The sequence below is a fragment of the Bison bison genome, unplaced genomic scaffold, assembly GCF_000754665.1.
Source record: "Bison bison bison isolate TAMUID 2011002044 unplaced genomic scaffold, Bison_UMD1.0 scf7180017864461, whole genome shotgun sequence".
Classification (NCBI taxonomy): Eukaryota; Metazoa; Chordata; class Mammalia; order Artiodactyla; family Bovidae; genus Bison; species Bison bison.
This window is the reverse complement of record NW_011495023.1, coordinates 5,365,015-5,392,488: the sequence shown is the minus strand read 5'-3', so window position 1 is coordinate 5,392,488 and position 27,474 is coordinate 5,365,015. Positions and strand designations below refer to the sequence as shown.

At 39.9% G+C, this 27,474-nt stretch overlaps 1 protein-coding gene across 4 annotated transcripts in view; it reads right to left on the bottom strand.

Moving 5' to 3' along the window:
- Positions 1–7,534: 7,534 nt before the first annotated feature.
- The window catches only part of MLLT10 (myeloid/lymphoid or mixed-lineage leukemia (trithorax homolog, Drosophila); translocated to, 10), a 207,228-nt gene continuing 187,288 nt past the window's right edge, over positions 7,535–27,474 (bottom strand). For 2 of the 4 annotated variants that reach the window (XM_010859904.1, XM_010859906.1), the window contains exons 15-23: positions 24,678–24,795; positions 23,233–23,305; positions 20,793–20,947; positions 18,814–19,002; positions 18,306–18,394; positions 17,806–18,167; positions 16,712–16,808; positions 10,946–11,161; positions 7,535–9,278 (exon numbers count right to left, since the gene is read on the bottom strand). In XM_010859904.1, the coding sequence (XP_010858206.1) occupies positions 9,234–9,278; positions 10,946–11,161; positions 16,712–16,808; positions 17,806–18,167; positions 18,306–18,394; positions 18,814–19,002; positions 20,793–20,947; positions 23,233–23,305; positions 24,678–24,795 (1,344 nt within the window). In that variant the 3' untranslated portion in view covers positions 7,535–9,233. Of the gene's footprint in view, positions 9,279–10,163; positions 10,291–10,945; positions 11,162–16,711; positions 16,809–17,805; positions 18,168–18,305; positions 18,395–18,813; positions 19,003–20,792; positions 20,948–23,232; positions 23,306–24,677; positions 24,796–27,474 lie in introns of all 4 variants that reach the window. The other 2 variants (XR_827055.1, XM_010859907.1) reach the window with 2 other exon arrangements.

Below are 27,474 nucleotides of genomic sequence, written 5' to 3'. Positions count from 1 at the left end.
CAGGTTGTTCCTGGGGCTCCTGGAGCACCCAGGGCCAAGCCCCACTCCACCTTCACGGGCGGCCACACCCCACCAAAAGTTTGCAAAGACACTGTGCACCTTAGTTTTTCACAGACCAACACACACACGTGTATACACACACACACGTTCAGCTGCGGAAACACCTGTCCGTACTTGCTTCGGGAGAACTAGCAAGATCACTGCGGCAGAGCAGTGGTGGTGCCAAAAATGTAAAATCTCCTAATTAATCCGTCTGCTTGTTCAGTGAGCCAAGTGAGAAACAGCAGATGCATCAATCACAATTTGAGGAAAACCAAATTAACTCCATCAGCAAAAAAGTGAATGTCTTGCTGTAAACTTCAGAAGGACTGGCACAGCCGGAACGCGTTCACAGCCGCCAACCGCAAGGTGCCTTCTTGCGTCTCGGGCCTCTGCTGCCTGGCCGCATGACCCATCCTGTTAGCTGCCCCTCACGCCACCCAAACTTCTTCCAGTCACGTCACCACACACCTTTGGTAACTACTGGATCCAGGAGGCGTTTTCACCAAGAGCTGATTTCAAGTTGGATCTTCAGTCCTGATGACCAGCAGTGTCACCTTTCAATTTTCTGCAGCTTCAAGTTTTTACAGAATGAAATGGGTGTAAATTCAAGAAAACAGGGAGCCTTCCAGGCTCCTCCTCAGATCCTGTGCAGGGGCTTCATCTCCCACCTGCCTTTTGAATCTCGCGGACCCCAAAGGCCTGCCTCCAGCGCTCCCTCCTCGCGGCTGTCACCCACACCGTCTGCACTGGCCCGACGGGGACAGCCTTCCTGTGCCCCGAGTCCCGGAGCACCGTCCTCTCCGCCCCTCTGGGTTCCCTCCCTGGAAACCAGAGGTTAGAAGTCCTCCAACAGAACTGAGACAGGCATCTTCAGTCTGGAACCGGGATGGAGTCTGTTCATTCCTTGCCTCTAAAAGCCTCTGCTTGGTGGAAACACCCTGCTCTTTCTTGCCCATTCTATTCAGGGGGTCACCCCCCAAGGGACCCAAACATGCCTTTCTTCCCCACCCTCCACCTGATTTCAAAGGAACCTTCAAAACAGTTTCCAGTCCCAGGGAGACAGGCCTGGGACCCTTTGCTGCAATGTTTCCACCTGGACACACCTCTCCTCCAGCAACAAAATATAAAGAAACTGTATGGGACTAAAAATGAGTGTGTGCATGAGCAGTTAGGACAAATTCTGGACCCCAAAGATACAAAGAGACCAAAAAACCCAACTGCCACTTTTGAAGAACCAGGAACAAAAACAGGGTGCCTGAAGCAAAAGAAGAGTATTATGCATGTCCCCTGCACACACCACCATTTAAGGGGTTGGCAAACCATGTAAATCACCCCTCTAGCCTGACCCCTGGACATACCCCTAGTCTCACCCCATGTAAGAAACAAGCTCACGCCGCCTCAGTGAGGGAGCAAGGGAACCTGTTGTTTGTCCCTCCCCCACCCTCCTACAGAGGGGCCCCAGTAAAGCCTCACCTGTATTTCCTGTCTGGCCTCTGATCAATTTCTAATGATTAAGGAAGCCAAGAACTCTGGTCCGTAACATCAGGACAGTTTTTTGGTGCCGTCGGGCTGCTAAGGAGAGAGTGACAAGTTCCAAGGCCCTGCGCTCAGAGGTCTCGGGGTGGGGGGGGGCGTCCTCGCCGGCGCCCACTGGGGAAGGGCGAGTGGGAGATGTCCCAGCTGCTGCCTGGGCATTAATGCAAAGCCAAGTCTTGCAATTGTTTGAAAAGCGGTCATGATAACTTGTCACTTAAAAAATGTATTAACCCTAACACCTAACAGTGTTACTTACCAGCACCTGGAGGTGGATGTACACGCTAGGGAACACTGGCAGTTTGTCTCTTCCCCAGTTCTGCGTCCTTGCGGGGCGCCAGGCCCAGAGCAGCCAGGGGTCTGGGGTCAGAGAGGGGCCACAGCCTCAAGGCTGTCCTGGCACCAGAGGCTCTGCCTCCAAGCACAAACTTGCCAAGCCTGAACTGTAACCAAAGACAGCTCACAAATCACAGAAGTCCTTATTGAACTTACAGGATTGTCAACATTCACTTATCAGTAAGGAGGAGACATTTCCTTTGATGCCAATAATAAGGTGAGGGATGGGACTGTAAGTGGAATACAGTTGGCATGAATTCCTAACAAGGTAAAATTACTTGAAAAATCTAATGGCTTCCCAATGTTTGCTAAAGTTCACAACTATTTCATTTGGAAAAGCCTACTTTAATGTATAGCAAAACTTGGCATCATCAATGTATATTTCATTTTCACTGAGTAAATTTATGGTTAATGGTATTTGTCTCATTGAAGAGTTTTCACATTCGAAACACAAGTCCATCCCCTACTTTTAAAAGCAGAGTTCCATTTAGTTGTAAGGCACTTCTGCCTACAATGCCAAGGGCTCTGCACTGCCTTGGGGAGCATCCTGAGTCAGTGGTTATCTCGTCTTCTGACTGGCTGACGGAGAGCTTAAGAAAACAGCATGGAGACTTGTTTTCTGGGCACTCATGCCCAATGCCTGCTCTTGACCCCATGAGCGAGCACACCTGCACAGAAGTCTCAATGGGAACCAGCCCACAGAACCCCGTGTCCAAGCAGAGCACCCTTTCCCAAGGGTCTGTGATGGGCAATAAGCAGCAGGTGCTCACAAACTTCCCAGAATGAAACTCAACAACAGGGAAGCAGGGAGCAGCAGCCAGGTGCATGCCATTGGCGGGGGTGGAATTAGGCTCCCAGAACCTCAGGTAAGTTAGAAAAGTGACTAAAGCAAGGAGAATCACACCAAGACAAAAAACTACATGTATATATAAGTATATAAATGAAAGTGTAAGTATATAAATGAAGTATATATTTCATTTCTTATACAAAAAAAAAAGGTGCGTGGCCAGTGATGTTTCGTTTAGAGTCAATGACTCAGAGTGAAAACCAAGGAGGTTGCCAATGAGCTCCTGTCTTCAGTCTTGGGAGAGACAAGACTTTCCAGAATCTGATAATTATTTTCCAATTGTGTACCAGAAACCTAAAATGTGCTCCTTAATAAAGTGAAAAGTCTAACCGGTTTTCCTTGGTCATTCAACACTTAACAACCAGGACCCAATTACACAGACCAGCATACTCTACACAGATCAGTATACTGTGGTTCTGTAAGTCTGGGATAAAGGCTGACCATCCGCAAGGACCACAGGTGATTCTGATGCTCACTGAGAGCTCGCAACCATGACTTTCTCTTTAACTTAAATGCCTCTGGTTAAAGCTAACTGTGTTTAAAAAAAACCAACTCACTTTTTACCAAGTATGAATACAGCTTTACTGATGTGCCTTCCTGTCTTCTCCACTGTGGTCATTGCCTCCTCTCTGCACCGGTGGTTTGAGGGGCGCTCTGTCTCACCTAACAGCAGGCCGCAGGCTGGTTTGCTCTCCACGCTGCATAGAGTCTACTCCTGAGTTTCAACAACCCCAAGATGCAACTGCACCGACAACAGACCACGAAGCACCCAGAGGCTCCTGGAACCAACCGACACCAAGGGCACCAGGGCGTCAGGAGCTCTATCTTCTCCAAACAAGACGGACGTCAACAAGCAGGTGACACAAGGCCTTCTGACCTCACTGGCCTCACAAGAGGACGCCCCTAAAAAACCCTAGACCTGGCGGGAAGGGGTTGAGGCTGAAGCTCCGTCCACACTACTGGCCTTAATTAGTAAACTGAGTAACAAAGTGCAGCCCCTGCCTCAGGGCCAGCACAGCGCCACCCAGAGGCACCCTGAGCCTCCGAGGGTCCCTAGGTGGATATCCAGCACCATGGGATGCTTCACAGGAACGCCTACTCCAGCTCCTCCTCCTCAGGAGCAGGGGAATCTGAGGGCCTCAATGCCTCGTCCGCTGTGGCGGAGACGGCACCGGGGCTAACAGCCTCGGCAAAACTGAAGTCCTACCTGCAGACTCCAGGGAGCAGTCGCTCTCGGCGGCGAATCTCACCAGTGATGAAGGGCAGGGAGCCTGACGCCGGCACTGGAGTGAGTTTCCCGCCGCTCAGGCCCGAGCTCACTCAGAGCCCGCCCACCAGAGAGGATGCCGGGAAGCCAGCAGACCTTCATTCACGCCCCGCCCACTGCTGAGAGAGGCTCCCCGGCCCACCTGCCCAAAGAGCGTGAAAAGAACGCAGGGAAGCTGGCACAGCCCAGCAACCCTGGAACCTAGTTGGGCAAGCCGAGCTCTGCTGAACACATCCAGTGACCCTGTTCAGCCAGGGAACTTGAGACACGGGTGGGCTTAAGTCAAGAACACAAGAGCCCTACCGTCTTGGAGCTAGTTCTCCCACTCTGCCTGGGCAGGGAACCAATTTGTACCCCCACCCACTGCTAAATGCAAGCGCTCACCCAGGGAGCCTAACAGGAGCACATGGGGCAGCCCATCCCAGAGCCATGCTTACAGTGGCATTTAGTGCACGGCCCGTGTTTCTCTGTCTTACCAGCGAGTTCAGTGCCGTCTGGCTTAATTAGGAGGCCTAAACAACGGTGCCCGCCAGGGAGGGAAGCAAACTCGGAGTTCTGCTTACTACTGTGTATAGTACCCAGTCTCAAAAGCCGGATAAGCCTGACCAGAGGCCCTAGGCAACAGCAAAGCCCATCCTACAGCCTTACTAGGGCGGGGAAACAAGCCAGAATTCCTATCCAAGACCTCTCGGCAGCAACACCACTCCTGCCCTCCCACCTTTCAGGGCTCTGGGCAGGGGCCTTGCCCCAAAACAGACCCTAATATAGCAGACCCCACCTACCCACAAGCATTACCAGTAGACACATCCAGAAACCTCAACAGAGCTGACTGGTGAAAAGCTGTCTCTCCCAAGACAAACCTGTAAAACCTGGAAGAGAAGCCCATTTACTCACAAAAATACACATAAACATGACATCACCAAAGTAAACTAATAACTGACACTAAAGTAATGGAGATCTATGAACTGTCAAAGAATTCAGAATAATCCTCTTAAGGGAACTACAAGAACACAAAACTATAAACAAAATTAGGAAAATAATTCGTGAACAAAATGAGAAGTTCAACAAATAGAAACCATTAAAAACAAAAATCCTAGAGCTGAAAAATACGATCGAAGGATTCAACAGCTTTAAAAAGATGAAGATGCAGGAGAAAGAATCATCCCGACCTAGAAGACAGGACATTTGAAATTACCTAGAGGAACACAAGGGAAAAAGTGAAAAACTGAAGAAAGCCTTATGGGACACAATCAAAGAACCCACATCTGCATTATGGAAATTTCAGGAGAAAGTGAAAGGGACAGGAAGCATATTCAAAGCAATAATGCTAAAAACTCCCAAACCTGGGGAGAGGTATGAACAGATCCATGAGGTCCAAAAGACCCCAAATAGGTTGAACCTAAATAGGGCTACACCGAGACACATTATAAATATCAAAAGTCAAAGACAAATAATTTTTGTCAAAGAGAGAAGTTACATACAAGGGAAACCTCATTTTTAATACTATCAGCAGATTTCCCAAAAGAAACGTCAGGCCAGGAAAGATGGGAGATACATTCCAAATACTGAAAGTAAAAAACCGTCAACCAAGAAGTCTGTATGGGGCCAAAGTGTCCTTTAGAAATGAAGGAAGGATAAAGATTTTCCTGAACAGGCAGAAGTTGAGGGAGCCCATCACCAGGAGACATGCTTTACAAGAAAAGCTAAAGGGAGTTGAGTGGAAGTAAAAGGATGCTAACTAACATCATAAAAATAAAGGAAGGTAGCATGAAATTCACTGGTAATTATAAACACACATTCAAAAGTAGATTTTGTAATACAGTATGGTGGCACATAATTCTCTTACAACTCAAAGTTAAAAAACAAACAGTAAAAAGAACCATAACTATAAAAATCTGTTACTGGGTACACAATATGAAAACTACGTAAACTGTAACATCAGTAAAATGTGAAGGGAGGAGAAGTAAAAGTGTGACGCTCAGGACTTAAGCTGTGTAAGTTTAGTTATTAGCTTAAAATAGGGTGTGTTATAATTTTCATGTAACCACATGAGAAAAATCTGTAGTAATTACACCAAAAAGAAAATGATGGAGAAGTCAAAGCATACTGATCCCCAAAAACCTCAAAACACAGAACAAGACAGCAGGAAAAAGAAAAAGGAACAAAGGGTCTACAAAACAGCCAGAAAACAGTCAACAAAGTGGCCATAGTCTAAGCCCGTATCTACCAATAACGACTGTAAACAAAAATAGATTAAATTCCCCAATAAAAATAAAAGAATGGCTGAATGGATTTTTTTAAAAATGATACAACAATATGCTGCTGCCTACAAGAGACCTGCTTTAGTCTTTGAGACAATTAACTGAGAGTGAAGGGATGGAAAAAGACATTTCAAGCAGAAGTAACCAAAAAGCAGGAAGAGGTTGCTATTCTTATATATCAGAACAGATTTTAAACTAAAGAGAGACAAAGAAGGTCATTATATAATGAAAAAGGGGTCAATCCATCAAGAAGATATAACAACAAACTGAAAAGACAACCTACAGAATGGGGAAAAGTATCTGTAAATCATGTATCTGATAAGGGATTAATGTAGCCAAAATATACAAAGAACTCATACAACTCCATAGGGAAAAAAAAAATCCAATTTTAAAATCGGCAAAGAACAGACATTTTTCCAAAGAAGACCTACAAATGGCCAACAGATATATAGAAGTCATTTGAAAAGTTCTTCAACATCACTAAATCATTAGGAATATGCAAATCAAAACCACAATGAGTTATCACCTCATGCCTGTTAGATGGCTATTATCAAGCTACCATCTGATCCAGCAATCTCACTTCTGGGAACACATCCAAGGGAAACAAAAACACTTATGTTGAAGAGATATCTATACCCTTATATGTTCATAGCAGCATTATTCATATTAGCCAAGACATGGAAATAATCTAAATGCCCATTAATGGATGAAGTTGCTGTGTTATGTACATGTGCGTGTGCATGTGTGATGGAGTATTATTCAGCCATAAAAAGGAAGTAAACCCTGCTATCGTGACAACATGGATGGACCTTGAAGACATTTTGCTAAGTGAATTTAGTCAAACAAAGACAAAATACTGTACAATCTCGTATGTGGAATCTTATTTAAAGAACAAAATCTAACTCACAGAAAAGAGGTGGGGTGAGGGAGAGGGAATTGGACAAAAGTGGTCAAAAAGTTCAAATTTCCAGTTACAAGATAAATAAATATTAGGGCTGTAATGTACAACATGATGACTATAGTTAACATGATATATAGAGAAGTAGTTAAAGAGAGTGAATTCTAAGAGTTTTCATCACAAGGAAAAAAACTTTTTGCTGTTCTCTTTTTTTGGTATCTGTATGAGATGGATGTTTAACTACACTTACTATGGTAATTATTTCACAATATATGTAAGTCAAATTTTTATGCTGTAAACTTATACCATGCTGATGTCAATTATATCTTAATAAAACTGGGGAAAATGGCAGTTATAAACATTAAATTTTATTAACAAAAACTTTGTACATTTTCTTTAATACATGTGGAATTTTACATCTAAGTAAAATAACAACACATTCAAAATTTACCATTTATACAAATTGTTACAGAATAACAACCAGTGGGTTAAATAAGTAAAATAAACCACACCGATTTTTTTTTTAATTATCTACAAAAGATTTGACTTTCTTTAAAATTCCCCTGAACATATAAAAATAAATTAATTTTACTTTTCAATTAAATCTACCAATTAGAAATATTACAAATCAAAATATCAATGTTATCTTATGAATTTTTCACAATACAAAACAGATTCACAAAACCTTATTTACAGAAATGAGGTAAGAACTGTGCAATGTTTAACCAAGAGACATATTGCAGAATTAACATGTTCTTCCAGCTAAGTACACAGTGGAGGTCTAATTATATCTGGGTCTTTTTTCCACTAATAATTCACACATTCAAGAACAGTTCAGTGATTACATCCCCAATTGTTTAATTTATATACTCTGCTACACTGTTACCCCAGGAATGGGGCTACCCAACGTGGAAGGGGTGTAACATAGATTTCACTTGTTTCAGGAACTGCTGTGGTGGTGTTTGTTTTTTTTTTTTTTTTTGGTCTTGTTTTGTCTGTTTGAAATCATTGTTAACAACGAGAAGTTGTCTAAAGAAAAAAAGAAAATTCTTACCAAATCCACACATTTTTCTTGTGACTCATTAGTGGATAAATACCCAGGTAATAGCTTCGCCTGAGCTATCTACAGTGGCATAGAAAGTTCTCAATAAAGGCAGAACCATGGGGAAGGCTGCTGTTGCTACTCAGCTGACCAGAGCCACTTCAGCACAAGGCAGGTACTAACAGGCACTTGATTCAGGCCAAACCCTACCAGCAGTTTCCAGAGTGGCCCCTCTTTCATTTCGAATTGAGCTGGTTTCCCCAGCAGCCTTAGAGCTCACTTAACTCGAGGTTTCTTCAAAATATGAGTAGGTCTTAACACTAAAGAAAAAGCATTTAGCAAAAGAAAATTACCTTTAGCAGAAGCAGACATTTACCATCCTAACTTGATTACCAAAATTGGCCAAATCCCATTAGAAAGGAAATTTTTATAACAAAGATTGCCAAGTCCCAGTGGATGACCTATTTATTTGTAATATTTAACCAATAAAACTTTAGAAGAAGAAATTAAACAGTTCCTTGAAATTTGTTCTAAGGTTTGACTCACAGAGCAAATGTACTGTAACCCAAACAAAAGATCATATTTCATGTTCCAACTGGTACAATAAAATCAAATGGTTTATAAATGGAACAAGTCTTTAGTTTTCCTAGTCATCTCTGCAATTTATAATCAAAATTAGTTGTGTACCAACTATATTAAATTTCTCTTAGGTTGATAAACTCATTGCCATGTAAATTATTTCACTGACCAAAGTTAGCCATTACATTTTCTTTCAAAGTTCAAAAAAATCTGGGAGAGGGGTAGGGGATATGGGAATTTCATTTCAGTGCAACAAAGCAACATCAACCAAAGCCTTACAAGAATGCTCTTGTGGCAATTAATCCTTTGTCGTGCAGCTGGTTTCTTGTTGCATTTCTTCATAGGTGTAGTAAAAGGACTGCAACAGCAGCCAGATGAAGTGCCAGGACAGCAGGATAGGCCATTTCTAGATGTTTTTTTCTCAAGTGTCAACTTTTCTCTTGAGCAACAGGCCCACTTTTATCACTAAGTCTCTGAGGTTAAAACAAACAAAATCAAGTGTATTAGCTAAAGAAATTTTTGGCCCACACTTGAAACAATCTCCTCTTAACTGAAATTGTAACTGAGATAAAAGGTAGTATATATGGTTATTCCTTTTTTCTACAAGTCAGCATGGCTACTTTTCAGCATAATGTAAGGACATGAAAATACTGGTAAACATTTAGTTGCTTTATATTAAATTCAGCAGTACACAAAGACAGAAGTACTCCTCTGAGGCAGGACTAATAAGGAATGAAAAGTAGAAATCATCCCTCCAAAACGGACTTTTCCACGGTAGTAGTAACACAGTCGTGTGGAAAATGAACAAATAAGGAAGTCATGGGTTCTGATCCCACATACATGCTATCTGTCCTTTGAACTTTAACCTCTTTGAATCTCCCTATTTTAAAAAACAGGTTTTTTAATAGTTTAAAGACTGGAACCATATATACTACTGTCTCTAATAAAGACACCTGTCACACAGCAGGATACTCATATTACTTCCCAGCCTTGTAAAATACATTTCATATTGTATAACCTTTTTGATTTTAACACAAGAAAACACGTTAGAGCAAAAAATGGTTAAAAAAAAAAATCTAAATCAGTACAGAATCAATGAAATTTCCATGTCTGCAAAACTAGGTTTGTGATAATGATAATGACAGTATTCACAATCAAGAAGTCAGAGGAACAGTAGGGTAAACAAAAAGCATTGAAGAGGTAATGAAAACCAGTATACTTTATTTTGAACTAATTCTTGTTACTAAATACAAACTAAAGCTTCTGAAAACTAAAAGCACAGTAAAGAGCAAGGTTTCAAAGTAATGGGAAAGAGCAAACATTGTGACTTTGAACACCGTTTTTGCCAAGTCTCCCACCTCATTCTTTCCCTTCTTCCTTTTCCTGGTGTCCAGTCTCCATTCTATATCCCAATATCCTTCCTCTAACAGGGTTCTGCCCTCAACTGGAATTTAGGGGAAACATTTATACTCCAGTAAAGTAGACCTGATTGAAGGGGAGAATTAATAGAAAGAAACAGCCTTAAAATGTGTGCACTGTACACATAAGGATACTGTTCCTGCACCCATTGTTCTGCTATCATTTACATAAGATTAAAAATTTAAATTTCATTACAATTGTGATTATGATTTACTTTCTATTCAGTAGAATAACTAGATTGCCCTAAAGTTTATATATTAATTTTACTGTAAGTATAATTCAGTTTTAGCACATCTGAGCAAAACAATAAAAATAATCCTAAATTATCTAGACTATTTCTATAGTTAAACAAATCACTTAAACAAAGATTCTCAAAATACCAACTACTTATCTTTTGATTGGACTGTCCCATATCACTTACTATACCAAAACATTTTCATTTTGAAAAACTGCTGAATTATAAAACAGCCTTCCAACCTTATGTGCAAATTCAAACTGATATACTTAGGGGATATATAAATTGGCTTAGGTCCTTTGTGTTTACAATATCCAGCTGCTGAAACAACTGGTTTTAAGAAGAAATTATCTGGGGGATAATATATTTTAAAAGAGAGAGAAGGAAAGAGGGAGGAAGGGAAGAAGGGGAGGGCCGGACAGTCATCTCTAATCACTAAAATTGGCTCTGTGATTTCACTAGCTGTAACAAAACACAGATACTTACTGTTACCTTCTGACTTGCATTATCACCATGGATGGTGAGGAACGGGTTGGTGGTGGCTGGGTGAAGTGGAGGCGCCTGCGTGCCTGCAAGCAGGTTGTTGATGGGTATCTGTGTGGGTCCCGGGATCTGCAGCTGCTGGAGATCAGGCTGGTGGTGCTGCTGCTGCTGCTGGTGGTGCTGTTGCACCAGCTGGTATAGAAGTGCCTGGTGCTGCTCCTTAAGCAAGAACACGTGGGAGGGGTGAGTTCCCAGCCCAGACAAGCCAGCAGGACAGCCTGCCTTGTCTCTTTTCTTCTTTACTCTGATACTAGGTACTGAAGTGATGTCAAAGTCATACTACTAAGAAACACAACAAGAGTCTCATCTGGAAAAACACACTGCACTAGAAAATAACCATCTACTGTAAATGTCAGTATCAGCGAATGGTTTTATTTTCAAAGTGGAACAAGCAAAAGAACCCCTATTCAAATGAGGTTGTACATGAGAATCAAGGAAAATGGCAACTTAGAGAAGCCACGGTGATCTGTGTTTGGTTTTAGAAATCCCTCCTGTAATTCTGGGAACTTAAAGAGTTATTATGCTCTTATTCTGAGAACTTTAAAAGTTATTTTAAAAGGTGGGTGCAAACGTAATTGCAGTTTCAGATCACGTATTTTAAATAATTATAACTAGGCTCAAATACATCTTTATTAATCAAAATAGGAACCATTACAATTAACACGTTTTTGTCAACGAGAAATAAACGTGCTTATTCCTGTAGCATAAAAATCCACGCTTTGGGATTCGATGAACTCTTGGAAAGCATTCTCTGCCTCCTGCTGGTCGTGGAAGCATTTTCCTTGCAAGAAGTCATCAAGATGCTTAAAGAAGGTCAGGTGAATACAGTGGATGAGGCAAAACTTCGTAGCCCAATTTGTTCAACTTTTGAAGCACTGGTTGTGTGAATGTGCAGTCGGGTGTTGTTGTGAAGAACTGGGCCCCTTCTGTTGACCACTGCCGGCTGCAGGTGTTACAGTTTTCAGTGCATCTCATCGATTTGCTGAGCATACTTCTCAGATGTAATGATTTCACTGGGATTCAGAAAGCTGTAATGGATCAGACCAGCAGCAGACCACCAAACAGTGACCATGACCTTTTTTTGGTGCAAGTTTGGCTTTGGGAAGTGCTTTGGAGCTTCTTCTTTGTCTAACCTCTGAGCTGGTCATTGCTGATTGTCGTATACAATCCACTTTTCATTGCACATCACAATCAGATCAAGAAATGGTTTGTTGTTGCTGTGTAGAATAAGAGAAGATGACACTTCAAAACGACGATTTTTTAGATTTTCAGTCAGCTCATGAGGCACCCACTTATGGAGTTTTTTCACCTTTCCAATTTGCTTCAAATGCTGAACAACCATAGAATGGTTGACACCGAGTTCTTCGGCAAATTCTCGTTTAGTTTTAAGAGGATCAGCCTCGATGTTGGCTCTCAATTGGTTGTTGTCAACTTCTGATGGCTGACTGCTATGTTCCTCATCTTCAAGGCTCTCATCTCCTTTGAAAAACTTTTTGAACCACCACTGCACTGTACATTTGTTAGCAGTTCCTGGGCCAAATGTGTTGTTGACATTGCGAGTTGTTTCCACTGCTTTACGACCCATTCTGAACTCGAATAAGAAAACTGCTTGAATTTGCTTTTTGTCTAACATCATTTCCATAGTCTAAAATAAATATAAAATAAATAGCAAGTAATAAGTCATTAGCAAAAAAAAAAACCATAAAGCGAGAAATACTCATTAAAATGATGTATATATAACATAACCACACTTAAGAATGTATTCCAATATCAAACAGTAAAGTTCAACAAAACCGCAATTACTGTTGCACCAACTTCTTAACTTTTAAAGTTCTCATTCATGCTGACAGAAAGAGTGCTCTCCTGATGTGGTTATCATACCATGCCTTCCAGCATTCCTGAATGCTTACTGTGATTTGTCAGGCACTGTTCTGGGGAGAAGAAGTGTTAGGATGTGATTCCTGCCAAGGGTCAAGCTAAACAGTAGTGTGAGAGAGACTATTGGGGGGGGGGCGGTTTCAGGGGGCCCTCACTTGGTAACAGATGCAAGGAGATGACGGAATTCTCTATGTGGACTGGGTAGGGTGAGGAGGAGGGCAAATGGTTCTAGGCACAGAGAATGCTAGCCAGTGCTGAGGGGCCCTGTGGGTGTAGCCAGCATGACCCAGGACAAGTGAGGAGACTGGAGTTGGGAGTGGAGTGAGCAAGACAGAGGCTGGAGAAGGAGGAGGGCAAATGTTTCTAGGCACAGAGAATGCTAGCCAGTGCTGAGGGGCCCTGTGGGTGTAGCCAGCATGACCCAGGACAAGTGAGGAGACTGGAGCTGGGAGTGGAGTGAGCAAGACAGAGGCTGGAGAAGGACGAGGGCCTGCAGTGTGGCCGAGAACACTGGCTCTTCTCAGAGTACTGTCGGAAGGCAGAAGAAGCAGAGGAGTGTCACAACCTGACCGGGCATTTCTTGATGGATTCAAGTGAGGTGTCAAAAGAGAGGGGTGAAGTAAAAACGGCAGGGATTTTTGGCTGAAGCAGCTGGAAGGACGGAGGTGCATCAGCTGCGGTGGGGGCACCGTGTGGCAGGCCAGCAGTTCAGTGTGGCCACGGTATGCCTGCACCATCTGTTAAGAGAGCCAAGAGGCAGCACCAAGGAAGCAGTGGATATGAGAGCTTCCAATTCCAAAGAGAGGCCTGGTCTGGAGAAGTTGGTGTTGGCACAGACAGTCTTTAGAGCCACTTGGCTGGAGGAGATCCCGAATTCTAGGACCCTCTGAAGTGAGAGGGACTAAGAGAAAGAGGAGCACCCAGGAAAGGAAGGTAAAAAGGAAGAACCAATTAGGTAGGAAGAAAACCAAGATCCTGGAAGCAAGGGGAAGAGAGAGTTTTCGGGGACAGACGCCATTACCAGGGGAGATGCCAGGTGGGAATGGACCGGGCTGAGCGTGGGCAGTACATGGAGGAGGGTCCAGCAAGAGTTTGTTCTTAAAGTGGGAGAAGGGAGGTGCCACAGAGGACCACTTCTGCCTACAAGAAGTTCAATGCTTATCAATGAACAAACCTCATCCCACAGCCTTGGCTGGCAAAAGAAAATATCAAGTCTAATCCACTCAGTCTTCATGGACTCTGGGCAACGATTTGTGCTAAAAATTTCTTAATCAACCACATTCCAGAAACAAGACACTTACATGTGACTATTAGAGTAAAATCTTAATTAACAGGAAGAACCCCAAATAAATTGAAATTTCAGTACTTCATAATAAGATGTGGCAAGAGATAAGGAAACAAGACCACATTTTAGTGTAAGCATTTAAGAATTTATATGTAATCTATCCTCATACCACTTTAAGAACAGTGACAATGATCCAGAATTGTAAAATAGACATTTTCAATATATTTTTGACTAACGGAAGAAAGTTGGTGGGTGTATTTTAGAAAGAAATTACAAAGGCTGAAATCTTGAGTTAATTAAAGGAGTGTGCTCCTAGTCTAGCTCAGTGAGGTGTGCAAGACACAGCCGGTACATAAGGCACCTTAGTTCTCTCACCCCTCCTCCAAGATATCTGCTCCACACCTTTTCTCTCCTCTGACCACAATTTCCCTATCTCCATCAGCTGATGACTTTACTTATAATCCCCATTTGAAAACTAAAAACATCAGAAGTGGGCTTCATCAACTTCCTATCATAAAACCCACTTACAGCTTCTGCACCTCCCTCTTACCAGGTGAAGCTGCTCCCTCCTGAAGTGCTCTGCTGCCCTGGCCTTACCCCTCCTCTCTCTGCACCAGAATATTACCCATCAACATACATAGAGGGCTTCACTGGCCGTCCAGTGATAAGAATTGGCCTGCCAGCGTAGGAGACATGAGTTCCAGCTCTGGTCCAGGAAGGTATCACATGCTACGGGGAAACTAAGCCCATGCACCACAAGTACTGAAGCCTCTGCACCTAGAGCCTGTGCTCTACAACAAGAGAGGCCACCGCACTGAGAAGCTTCCATACCACAACTAGAGGATCCCTTGTTCGAGGCAACTAGAGTCCACACAGGCCAACGAAGACCCAGTGCTGCCAAAGATTAATTAATTAAAAAAAACATACACATGTTGTCATTTTCAAAATGAATAGAAAGATGCCCTTAGACGTCTTCCTAATGCTAACTGCTCTTTCACTTCTCTGCTCTTCACAGTAAAATATCTCAAGTGGCCTGTACCCCATTTGTGTTTCCTGTTTTCTTTTGAATCACTCAATGAAGCTTTTCACTTCTCACCAAAATCACATTCTCAAAGAGTTCTAGACACCTAGTTTCAACGGGCAGTTCTTACTTGTCTCACCAGAGTATTTTACTCAGCTGAATCCTCCCTATCTTGAAAAGTTTCTTTGCATGGACTCTAGGCCATCACTCTGTTCTAACTCTCCCCTCATTCTCTCCTCAAGACCCTTGACTGGATTACTCTCCTCTTTCAGGATGCCCAGAGCCCAGTCCTCAGACATCAGTCTTCCTTCCCTACTGCCCTCAGCAAGTCATGTGAATCTCAACATCACATATGCAGCAATGACTCCAAGCTCCTATTTCCAACCTCATACTTTCCTTGGACTCCAGACTCATCTAACTGCTTAATCTGTGTCACCTGAATATCTAAACAGACATCTCACATCAGCAGGTCCATAACAGAACTCCTGTTCTCTTGCCAAAACATGGTGTTCCTCCTAATCTTCCAAATCTCAGAGTCACCATCCAAGTTAATGTCCAACAAACCAGTCTTGTTGACTCTATCTTCAAAATACACAATTCTAGACAGTTTCACCATGTTTATCTTGCTCTCATAAATCAGCAGCACCTGGACCACCCCCAGAGCCCTGCTCCCCCCAACACACACACACTATTCTCCATTCAGCAGCTAAACTAATGTTTTAAAATGTAAATTATTGTCATGTCACTATTGTGTTCAAAACCCTACACTTAATTCTTTAAAATCCTGAAAGGAAAAATGAGGATATATGAAAAAAGACTTTTAAATGGGGATAATTATAAAAGCTAGGCAATTGGTATACCATACTTTCTACCACTGGTACACCTGAATGTTTATTTCCACAAAAAAAAGGTTTTTTGTTTTTTTAAATCACCAATGGCTTTCCATCACACTTAGGATAAATCTAAACCCCATACCATGGACAGCCAAACAAAGCAGCCCATGACCTTGCAGCCCACACCTGCCTGCTCTCCTCCACACTAGCCCAGTCATGCAGCACAGGTGCCCTAGTCCCTCGACCCTGAATGCATTCTCTTCTACCTCTGTGTCAGAAAGTCATGCTCCTTCACCTTTTATTCAGATCTGTGCTCAAAAGTCATCTGCTCAGTGGCTGGACCATCCTATCTACCATGGCTCTCCCCTGACTGTCCTCTATTCCCTTATCCTGCTTCATTTTTCTTTCCAGTACTCATCACTACCAAAAAATATGTATCTAATGTCCATCTCCCCTGTCAGAATAAAGCTACATGAAAAGACAAGTCTTGTTCACCAGAGTCTACCAGAGCAGCACAATAATGTTCTAATACCTGTCGATGAATCCATACAATTAACATCACTGCAGGTATCATAGACTAGACCATGTCACTTCACAAAGTGGGTAATCTATACCTACACACTGAATACTTATTATAACTTTGATCACTTGCTCCTAATAAAGATCAAATATTATCAAAAGGAAGAACTTACTGGTGTGAGCTGTTGCGAATTTAACAACTGCTGGAATTGCTGTTGATGAAGAAATATTTGTCTTTGCTGGTCAGAAAGTAATCCTAGTCCTGAGGCACTGAAAAATGATGAAAATTCTTACTTTCTACTGTAAACCTCTTTTTTTTAAATGTAAAATGAAAGAACTTCTCAATTTGATGTTTAATAAGTTAACAAGTCAAGTTTTTAACCATAACACTTTTTGAAAAACAATGATGTAAAAATTTCTTCTCTCTCTCTGCACATATACAGGTAACCAAGAATTCACATTGTCAATAAATGTTTTGGTTCCCTTTTTATTGTAAACCAAGCAGGTACTAAATTGTTCAATGGAATAAAAATTTATATGCACATGTAATACTTTATTTTCAATCATTCAAGGATAATTTAACCCACATAGTAAAACAAAGAAAGAATCCAAACATACTACTGACTGATTTTACTTAAACTTTTTTTATGGTCCCAACTGTCAGTAAAATTAAGCACCAACGAAAAGACAGCCAGAAGAAACAGTTTACTACTATCCACTACAAATCCATTTAAAATGATTTATTCCTCAAAAGTATGTGCAATAACAACATGGCTTTGCCATTCAAATGAAATTCCAGCACAATGAAACAGCAAGTCTCACTCCCTGGAAATTCAAGATAAATATTTGACCTTCATCTTATATCAAAATCTTTGATTACAAAGCTAACAAAATTACATAGCTGAATTTTAAGAAACCAACATTCATATGTGATCTTCATTACAATATTACTTTGCTCCAGAATTTTTGATACATGAGGTTAAGAAAAATAGCATTTAAAACAGACATTACAGATCAAGACTGAAATTTTCAGTACAGAATATATTTAATGCTTATGCTTTGCTTCTCAAAGTGATTTAACTTTGTATTTAATCTGAATTACTAAAGTGTCAAAAATAAATGGCTCCTGGTATAACATATTTAGCTTGTGGATTTTACTTTCTTAGAGCACATCTACAAGGGACACATTAAAACATCCCTAACTAAAGCATGGATAGCTTGGTACCATGTTGCTCTAAAAACTGCCAAAGATACTTAAGTTTCTTACCTGTTAGTCAGTGTAGCTGGCATTGGATGTGTTGCATTAGGTGGTACAGTTGTGTGGGTGAGGGGGGTAGGGTTCTGGGATATTGTGACAGGGGTCTGAATAACCCCATTTAAAGCTCCTACAATGCCATTAATTGCCAGTTGGTTACCTGGCAAAGCTCCAATTATTCCACCCACTCCAGGCACGGCAGGAATGGTGGATGTTACAGTCGGCATTCCACTAGCCAGTGCCCCCACTGTCACACCATTGACCTGCTGAACTCCGCTAACGCCTGAGCCCTGCTGAGCTGGACTCTGCCCGGCAGGAGGTGGAGTAGAAAGAGCCGATGAGCTGCTGGTGCTTTGTCCGCTGGAGGTTAAGTCCTAACATAAGAAAGAATAGGAACCAAGTTGTAAACAACACAGCAAAAAAACAGTTTAAAATTATTTTAAACCATTTAACGTAATATACTGTTGTTTGTAAGTAAAACACACAAATGAAATTAACCATACCGAAATTACCTGATTTAATACAGGAAGAGAATTATCAGGTAAAAAGCTGTTTCCTAGATGAGGGCTCTTACTGCTGTTCAAGGAATCAGTAGTAGGAGCTAGAAAAGAAAAAAGACAAAAAGAAGCTTATTTACCTGTTGAATTACATTACATGTAAGATTAAAGGTTTGTCTAAAAGCTTAGTCTGAAGCCCACATTAGAAACACTTAAATTTTAAGCCTTGCTATTCTTAAGACCAATCTGAATGAAAAAAATCTGTATCTCTATTGAATACCATGGCTTTAAATCAATAGATATCATCATATACTTAAATTTTATCATTAAATTCTGTACTAAAGATGTTAGAGCAAATTCAAGTTGAACATTGAACAGGATTCTTTATGCTCCTCTAAAACAACCTGTTATTCCTTTTCTACATCTTCATATAACTGGTGACCACTTATTATTCACTTATTATGAAAAAGGTAATGAAAAGTTCATCCTACTTTCCTTAGATCCACAATAAATTTACACTTACCATTCTGTGCTGGAAATGCATGCATTTGATGAGATGGGCTGGGGTTTGCTGTTATTGTTGGAAAAGGCACTGAGAGCTGTGCATTCAATAATTGAAGGCGTTCCTTTTTGGCAGTCAAGTTTTTAATCTGTTCCTCTAATCTTCGATTTTCTACTTGAAGTTGATGTAATGACTTCAGCATCCCTAAAACTAGCAGAGATTTGAATAAAGACAATTTCACACACAGGACCAGGTACTTTATGGACTTGTGTCAGTAACTTTAGAAATAAAACAGAAAAGTAGAAATTCTGTAAAGCATTTCTAAGTGACTAGGTTCTATTTCTAAATTTATGCAGATACAAATATATAATAATATATTTCTACCTATATAAGCATAAAGGGATATTGTTCCAAGATGTACTGTGTAGAAACTTTGTTGCCACTAACAAAAAACCCAAACCTAGTTCAGGTAACTTCCATTCTCAAATAAAAAATCACAGGAACATTTGATTTTCATCAAAATAAAAGCCTAATTAAAAATTCAAAGTGCCCGCCATGATTTTTCATTAAAATCATTTTTTAAAGGTCAAAGAATCACACACAACAATGTCCTTCGACACAAATAAACAGCACAAGCATTTTTTGTTGTTTGGTTAAACTAAGCAAGTCACCGGAGGACACTGGATGAGGAAGCCCAGCGGCTCAGCCTGCGGATCCACACACACCCAGCAGGGAGCAGTGTACGCGCACCAAAGCCCTACTCCTGGCTCCCAGGAAAGGCATGTCCTCTGCACACAGGCTGTCCTGTTTCACCACCTCAAATACCTTTTCCATCCCTGCCACAGCTCGGACCTCTCAACGGACAGCAGAGATGCCATGATGATGGACACTTTAAAGTTCTATGTATTAAAAAGTTGTATTTGTTTAACATGCCCTCAGGGCCTTCAAAAGACACAATTCTACTGGTACAGACACATACGGTCATTTCCCAAGGATTTAACTTTTATCCCTCCTCTTCAAGATCCCACACAGATCCCTCAGTGTACCCAAATGAGATGCAATAAGACTAAGCTAAACCTGTCCTCCAGCTATCATGTTTAAAGGATTATCCTGGCATGAATTTCCTCACAATTAGCATTTCTTGTCAAGAGCGCCATTCATAAAAATACCACATTTACAGCACCTGTCTAATGATAAGCAAAATATTTTGTTTTGTTTTAAAAAATAAAGAAGTAAAAGCTTATACCCCCTCAAATTATTAGAAAAAAAAAAAATAAAACACTATATTTAAGTAAGATAGACACTTAAAATTGTAAAGATACTAAATACGTATATATAATAGACACTACATAATTCAGCAAGTAAATGATATAATATATAGTATATGTATAATGTATATGTAACTTAGTACTTATTCTTTCTCATCCAAATTATAAAATCAAGAGTTGGCCTTGACTATACACATTTTAAAAAAATAAATTCTGCAGTGGTGAGCAAGTTTTATTCAAACAATTCAGCTAAAAGAAGCTACAGCTCATATTTTTAGTGAAATTTAACTGATTAGAACAAAGTAGAATGTAGAAACAAAGTACTAATATTTTAATATTAATAATTATAAAAAGTAATAAGAACCAGTGAATTCTACAAGCCAGCAATGTTCATTTTATCTTTTAAGTCATCTAACCCTCAAAACAATACTGTGATATAGGTACATTATGATTCTCATCCTATAAATGGAAAACTACAGCATATTGACATTAACACACTTGCCCAAGATCACACTGTTTTAATAACAGGTAAAAACAGAATTCGAGTCCAAGGGGTAAACTGTAGCCTCTGTTCTATTAAGCCACTACATTACACTTTCTCACCATATTATACATCATAATTTCAATGCTATTCTTGACAAAATGTGACTTCTACATCTGTCCACCTGAATGTTCATCTATCCATCCATCCATCTACTGCTCTTCCTTTAAGGACAAGAAGAGAATACTTACTGTCACTAGGAGTGCCCTGTTCTAATAAAAACTGCTGTCCTTCACTCCACTGCCTCTCCAGAAGCTGCTCTATGCTGGCTGCTACTGGGGGCAGGTTTTCCAAACTGCTGTTGCCTGGTTGGTCATAGCGGATCTGTAAGTTGCTTACAGGGGACCTGTTGGAAACATTAATCCTCAGGTTAAACAGGAGGAGGACCCTCTAAGGGAAGTATATTCACATTTCTCACCTTATGCTGACTCTTCTCCTGTAAAAGTTTTCTAACACCAGGTTATCTAGGCTAAAATGATAAAACCATAATCTACCCTAAAATTAGTAATCACCATCCTTCCTCCCCAAATGGTAAAAACCAAGGGGGAATAGCTGGCATACAGGATAAGTAAAAAACACTAGAAAATATAAATATACTACTAATAATTTCTGAAATTGGCAATAAAAGAACTTGATGCAACTTTATAAAACAAAAGGGAGAAAGACAGGATTAGAAAGATTCACACTGTACAGTTAAAATGAATTTTTGCTAATATCTCTCAGATCTATACTTCAAATGATAAGAACTTAAATATTCCAAAACAAAAGTCACTTATATTAACATGAACATGTAATGTTCTCTCATTCAGTTTTTGTTTTAAATACGTAAATGTGCCCATTTCTGGTCTCCGGCCTATTCTATAATTAGATAATGAATTAGGGCTATAGAGTTTCCAAAGTATTTCCATATAATTATCTTCACACCAACCTAGTGAGAAGTCAAAACCTGCCTTACTGGCTCTATTTCTATTTGAGGAAACAAGATGGGGCTTTAGTGACTTGTCCAAAGACACACTGCTAGTGAGTGACAGAACTGGGCAACAGCTCAGGGCCTCTCACAGCCTGCTGGTATTCTGCTGCAGCCCTAACACGCGTCTCCACAAAAATCCCTTCAAATAAGAAGTTAAACAAATGAGTCCTTTTATTCCTTCCACATGTAACCATTGAGTGCTATACATACAGCTGCCTGTCCCTTCCCAAATAGTACATTATTGCCAGGATACTTTAGGCTATTTTATTCCAGGCTGATTTTTAAAGAATAATATACACTCAGAAATATGTGCTAAAAGTAATATAGTGCCCTTTTTTGGTGTTAAATCCTATTTAGCTAACGAAACACAAAAAACTATACACAATGCAAGATAGCACTAAGGAATCTTAACTAATTTCTAGGGTTGCCTGTATGATATTTTAAATTTAAAAGGAGAACACAGACATGCTTCTTCCACTAAACATACAAGCAAAAAAATCCATTAACTTTCTCCTTTGGGGAAAAAAAGAATAAAACACAGTACAGAAGTGGCACAGCATAAATTACAGATTGGTCTGATGATGTTTTAACTGTGTACTTCAGATTCCTAGTTTCAAAAGAATAATATTTAATTTCTGAAGAGTTCAACTGGGAAAAACAATACAACCTTTATTTCAACCAAGGATCATACAGGAAAAAAGGAACTACTGATGCACCTCTAGAAAATAGCTACATTAGAGGTTATTGGATGAATCTCTCTAAGATTAAAAATGCTCCTTAGCAGACATTCCCCCAAATAATATAAGCAACACTGCTTATATATATTCATGGTAGTCACTACATAAAATTTTTAAATAGAATTTGTAAACTTCCATAGTTGAAAAGGTATTCTTTAAGTGGGTTTCTTCTTCCACCTGCTCCATTTTCACCCAATCTAATACCACACTTCAGGTGGAGTTTACAAAATTAGAGAACAGAGAGAACACAACTAGAAAACAGTATAGAAGCTGAGAGTGGAATAAAATTAATAAAAATACAGCCTATTAAATAATAAAAACATGTCCTGTTAGCAAGAATAATCTAACATATATATTAATATTATAAATGATATCTGAACTCTCTTATATAATATCCAAGGTAATTTCACAGAATAAGTATAATATATTTGCTGTACTTTGTTTCAAACAATTTTGAACAATTTTAGAGGGATTTTAGAGACAAGTCATAAGAACTTCATTTACTGAATTAGGAACTGGAGACTAAAGGGTTAAGTACATAGCCCACAACAGCGCTAAAACTGGAAGCCAAAGTTGAAAGCCTGGAGTCTGCAGCTTTAAGACATCTTAAGACTATTTTATAACCCAAAAAGAATTATCCAAGTTAAACACATTAATAGTACCTGCAGCTAAATATACAAGAGAGCTCAAACTGATTAGAGATCCAAGAAAAGGGTATGTCTTTTATAAAGCTTAGAAATCTAACCACATGTTTAATATTCAAATTAATTTAGAATCACTCTTCTTAACTGTCCAGACATGCCTCTTATCTACAGAATGATTTTATAGCCTCACAAATGTAAGCTCTGCTGATATGAGATAAAGAAGTTTCCAAATCTCAAAATGTTTCCTTTGCTGATACTTTGCAGTGCAAATAATGCTTACCTTGGTGAGAGACTTCCTCTGGGTGAGCTTCCTCTGCCAGCAAGGCTACGGCTATTGTCTCCAAGATCTTGATCTGCAGTGTAAATATTTCACAGCTGATAAAGTGACTCTCACTAGATGAGAGGTTTTAAGCCCTGGCCCTGATTTTTCCTAAAACATACATAAAACCTTTACCACTATCTTTGCAGTTACTACAAAAGTAGAAGATCTAGTATGTTGCTAGTTTAGAATTGCTGAACTGTGGCATGTAAGGCGTTGTCCCTACACGTTTTTTTTTGTGGGTGGAGAAGGCCATGGATTATGTTCATTCTTTCATTCCTTTCAATTTTACAGCACAGAAGCGTGGTTTCCATTTGCAGTACCCTCCCCTCAGCCACTTTTAATTTCTACGGTTAAAGTAATGAATCACAGCTGTGGACAGCTAATCTGTATGCTTATCACAGCAAATCCTTATGCTTTGTATATTTTAACACTTCACATTCCAAGACAAGTCATAAAATACGTATGTATTACATAGAGCCATGCACCAAAACTAAAGTTATATATATATGTTACATGGATCATTACACATAACACTAAATAACCAAATGGACAAAGACAAGTAGGAATACAGAATTCTGTATGCAAAAAGAAATTAATTTTTAAAGATATTCCTGAGGTGACATCCAATATCTCGGCTTGAAAAATAATTTGTATTTCCCCTACAGTGAGTTCCTTATAAAATCACCCTATCTGGCCTCTTCCAAGGTCATCCTCCCCTTATTCTGAGTCAGGTAACCTTTGACCCTTGAAGGGTAAAGACATGACTGATCCATTCTTGGTGAACTGCTAAACCCATTCCCTTCCCCCAAACAGGCATGACTACTTGGACATGTCAACAAATCCTTAAGGGTGGAAAGAAACAAAACAAATCCAGTGGCTCATTAAAACAGTACAAGAGGCAAATGCTACAAAATGTCAACTGGTAAAAATTCACAGGATTACTAAACACTGTAGAGATTCTCTAACAGGATTTTTTTTAACCAAGTTTGTGTAATGCAATTTCATGAATTATGCAAATAAAGATTGAGGCTATTCACAGAAAGCCCAGTGTTATACTACTTTCATTGCACAGAACTGAGCACTGAACACATCAATCACAAAAGTCACAGGAGACACTAGCATTCCTGCCTGCTGATGGCTCTGCTTAAACATTTACATTTCAGACAGTTAAAAAAAAAAAAAAAAAAGGCACAGATTTTGCAGCACAGCATACTATTTACTTCCAAATGTAATTCTTTTCATTTAAAAGGGGAAGGGTACACACACACACAATCCTCCCCTTTAGATTTTATTTATTAACCACATCTTTAGATTTTTCAAATGAAATTAGCCTGATGGGGGATGAAAATCAGTTTGGTGGAGGGGAACAGAATTTTAGAGATTAAAAATTCTTGAGACCTTACCTGTTTGATTGTTTTCAGACTGAGCTATAAGAGCTGCCATTGATGAAGTTGAATTTAATCTATTGCCATACATATGAGATGATGCCTGATTAAGAGACGATCCAGATAGGGTATTTGCCTAAATGAAAAGAATTACAAAGACAAATTAATTACTGTATAAAATATCTGAATACTTTTCTTCCTAACAGACCTAGCAACAACTATTTTCTCCAACGTAAGAATGTAAGTAGAACTTCCTGACTTTCTAAAGTGCAAATTTCATTCTTGTTTTACCATTTCAACATTCCAGTTTCTGAAAAGTTACATTAACTCAAAAGAGAGAGGGAGCACTGAGACTGGCACAAAGTTAACTATTTATGATTTAATTTCAAAGTATCTATTTGATACCAAAACCAGTGGCCTGGTAACCATGTGAACATATGACAAGTTATTTAATCTTATTAAAGCGTTTAGAAAATAAGGGCAGGGAGACAACAGATGTCTAACAAATGCTTCAGTCTCTTACCTCACAGGCTGCCTAAGGAGGTCAAAAGGTTCAGCTTCTACCTTTAGTATTTTAACTACACAGAGCCATATCTCCATTGCTTAACTCTGTCATTAGTAAAACCCGCACACTATTTTGTTACTTCCTATTTTGATAGACTTGGAAGCCTGCTGCTTTTTCTGTTTTGTTTTGTTTTTATTTTAAAAGAAAGCAAACAGGCATCACAAGTATGTTTTCTATACAATGCAGGGCTCAACGAATCACAGCTTTGCCCTGACCCCATATAAGGCACTGTCTTTTTGGCAGTAAGCCAGCTCTGCGAACTGAAGAGCTGGTCCACAGTTTGTAATTCATTCATGTTGCTCACCACAATTCTGAAGGCCTCTACTGGGACTTGTGCCAAACAAGCGAAAATGAACCCTTAAACAGATGAAGCTAAGGAGGCTGGCCAAAGTCTTGCGTAATCCAATGTAATAAAAATGCCTTCTTTGATGTGAATACTTTCTCCCACTTTCCAAGAATATTATAACCTCAAAAATGTGGCATTTTGGAAGCAAATCTCTTGTACACAAAACATTGCTAACTCACAGAAGGCTATCACTAGTCTGAAATACTTTTCAGATTTAACAGAACCACACATTTCAAAGTAGATTTTTCTTTTTCATGAAGTGAAATCAAAACTTTTGTAAAATGAAATAATTGTGTAGTTATTGCAGAACAAAATTCTGGAAAATAATTTCAAAGAATTGAGGTGTTTTTAATATAAATAAGCTGAATAACAGTAGAACAAAAGATGTAGAACATTTTGACATGTTTAACTGCACAAAAAGAGACCAAAACGACAAAGCAATGACAACAAGCAAAATATTACAGAGAATAAACCATGCTTCTGGAAAGACTCAGACCCTGACATTAATATTTGGCCTCTAGCCAACTTCCTAAACATAAAAACTGGACTTTACAAGTCACAGGAATAGTCTCCGTGACATAGAATCCTGTCCTTGCTTTCCATTGTCTCAAAGGGTATATTTCATATAATGTCTAAGTTCAATTGGTCAATTTCTGGGTTTCATTTTTCTTCTCATTAAAGCTATGTATACAAAGTCAGTAGTTTGGATTATACAGTCCTGTTTCACAATCAATTACCCCTCAGCAAAAGCTGCTGCTGCTGCTAAGTCGCTTCAGTCGTGTCTGACTCTATGCCACCCCATAGATGGCAGTCCACCAGGCTCCCCCATCCCTGGGATTCTCAAGGCAAGAACACTGGAGTGGGTTGCCATTTCCCTCTCCAATGCATGAAAGTGAAAAGTGAAAGTGAAGTTGCTTAGTCGTGTCTGACTCATAGCGACCCCGTGGACTGCAGCCCACCAGGCTCCTCCATCCATGGGATTTTTCCAGGCAAGAGTACTAGTGGGGTGCCATTGCCTTCTCCGCAGCAAAAGCTAAGTCATCACTTTAATCTGAAGATCACACTAGACACTTACCATGCATAGAATATATAAAATGTGTCAGAAACGGAAAGATAGGAAAACTTTTTTTTTTTAACCTCTTCAGAAGTTAATAAGCTTGGGAATCAGCTACTCATAAAGTAACTTAGAACGAGAAAAATCCAGAGACAAACAGAAAGACCAGATGTTACTAGAAACCCAGTTTAAAATCTTGGGCACCTCACACTTAAAAATGCCCTTTGCAGAGCCAATTTACTCTTACTCTAGACATAATTCTAAAAAGATCAACTAAGCATATAACAGATTAGAAGTGGAAAATTAATTAGAAAGAGGAAGAAAAAGTAATATCTTGAGACATTTTGTTGGCAGCAAGAAGTAACAGCTGACAGCAAGAGGAGAGAAAAATACGAGCAAGAAAGAGCACACTCCCGAGTGCTGGCCGGGCCTGGCTCTGAGAGCATGGGCAGGAAGGGTCGCCACACCTGCACCCCAGCCTTTTGACTCTCGTGCTAGTGCACTCATCCACTGGCTGAATCACAACTATTACACCAGTTGAACTGCTTTTCTAGTTCCAATTATCAGTTTTATAAGCTTCCTTAGTCTCTTGATAAGAATCAAAGATGCTATTCTCTTTCAGGAAGGGTTCCTTCTGTCAAGGGCTTTATATTTATCCCTGTTAGCTTCAAATTTCTTGATGTAGTCTCCAAATCATCATACTTTTTCAATCACACACTCCACCCACTACACTAAAGGCTCAAAATGCAAAGCAACACAGCATAACTCATTTCCGTAATGACTACCATCAGGAAGAGGATAAATCATCGTTAGCACAATTTCAAAGCAAGAAAGTATGGATTTTATAAAG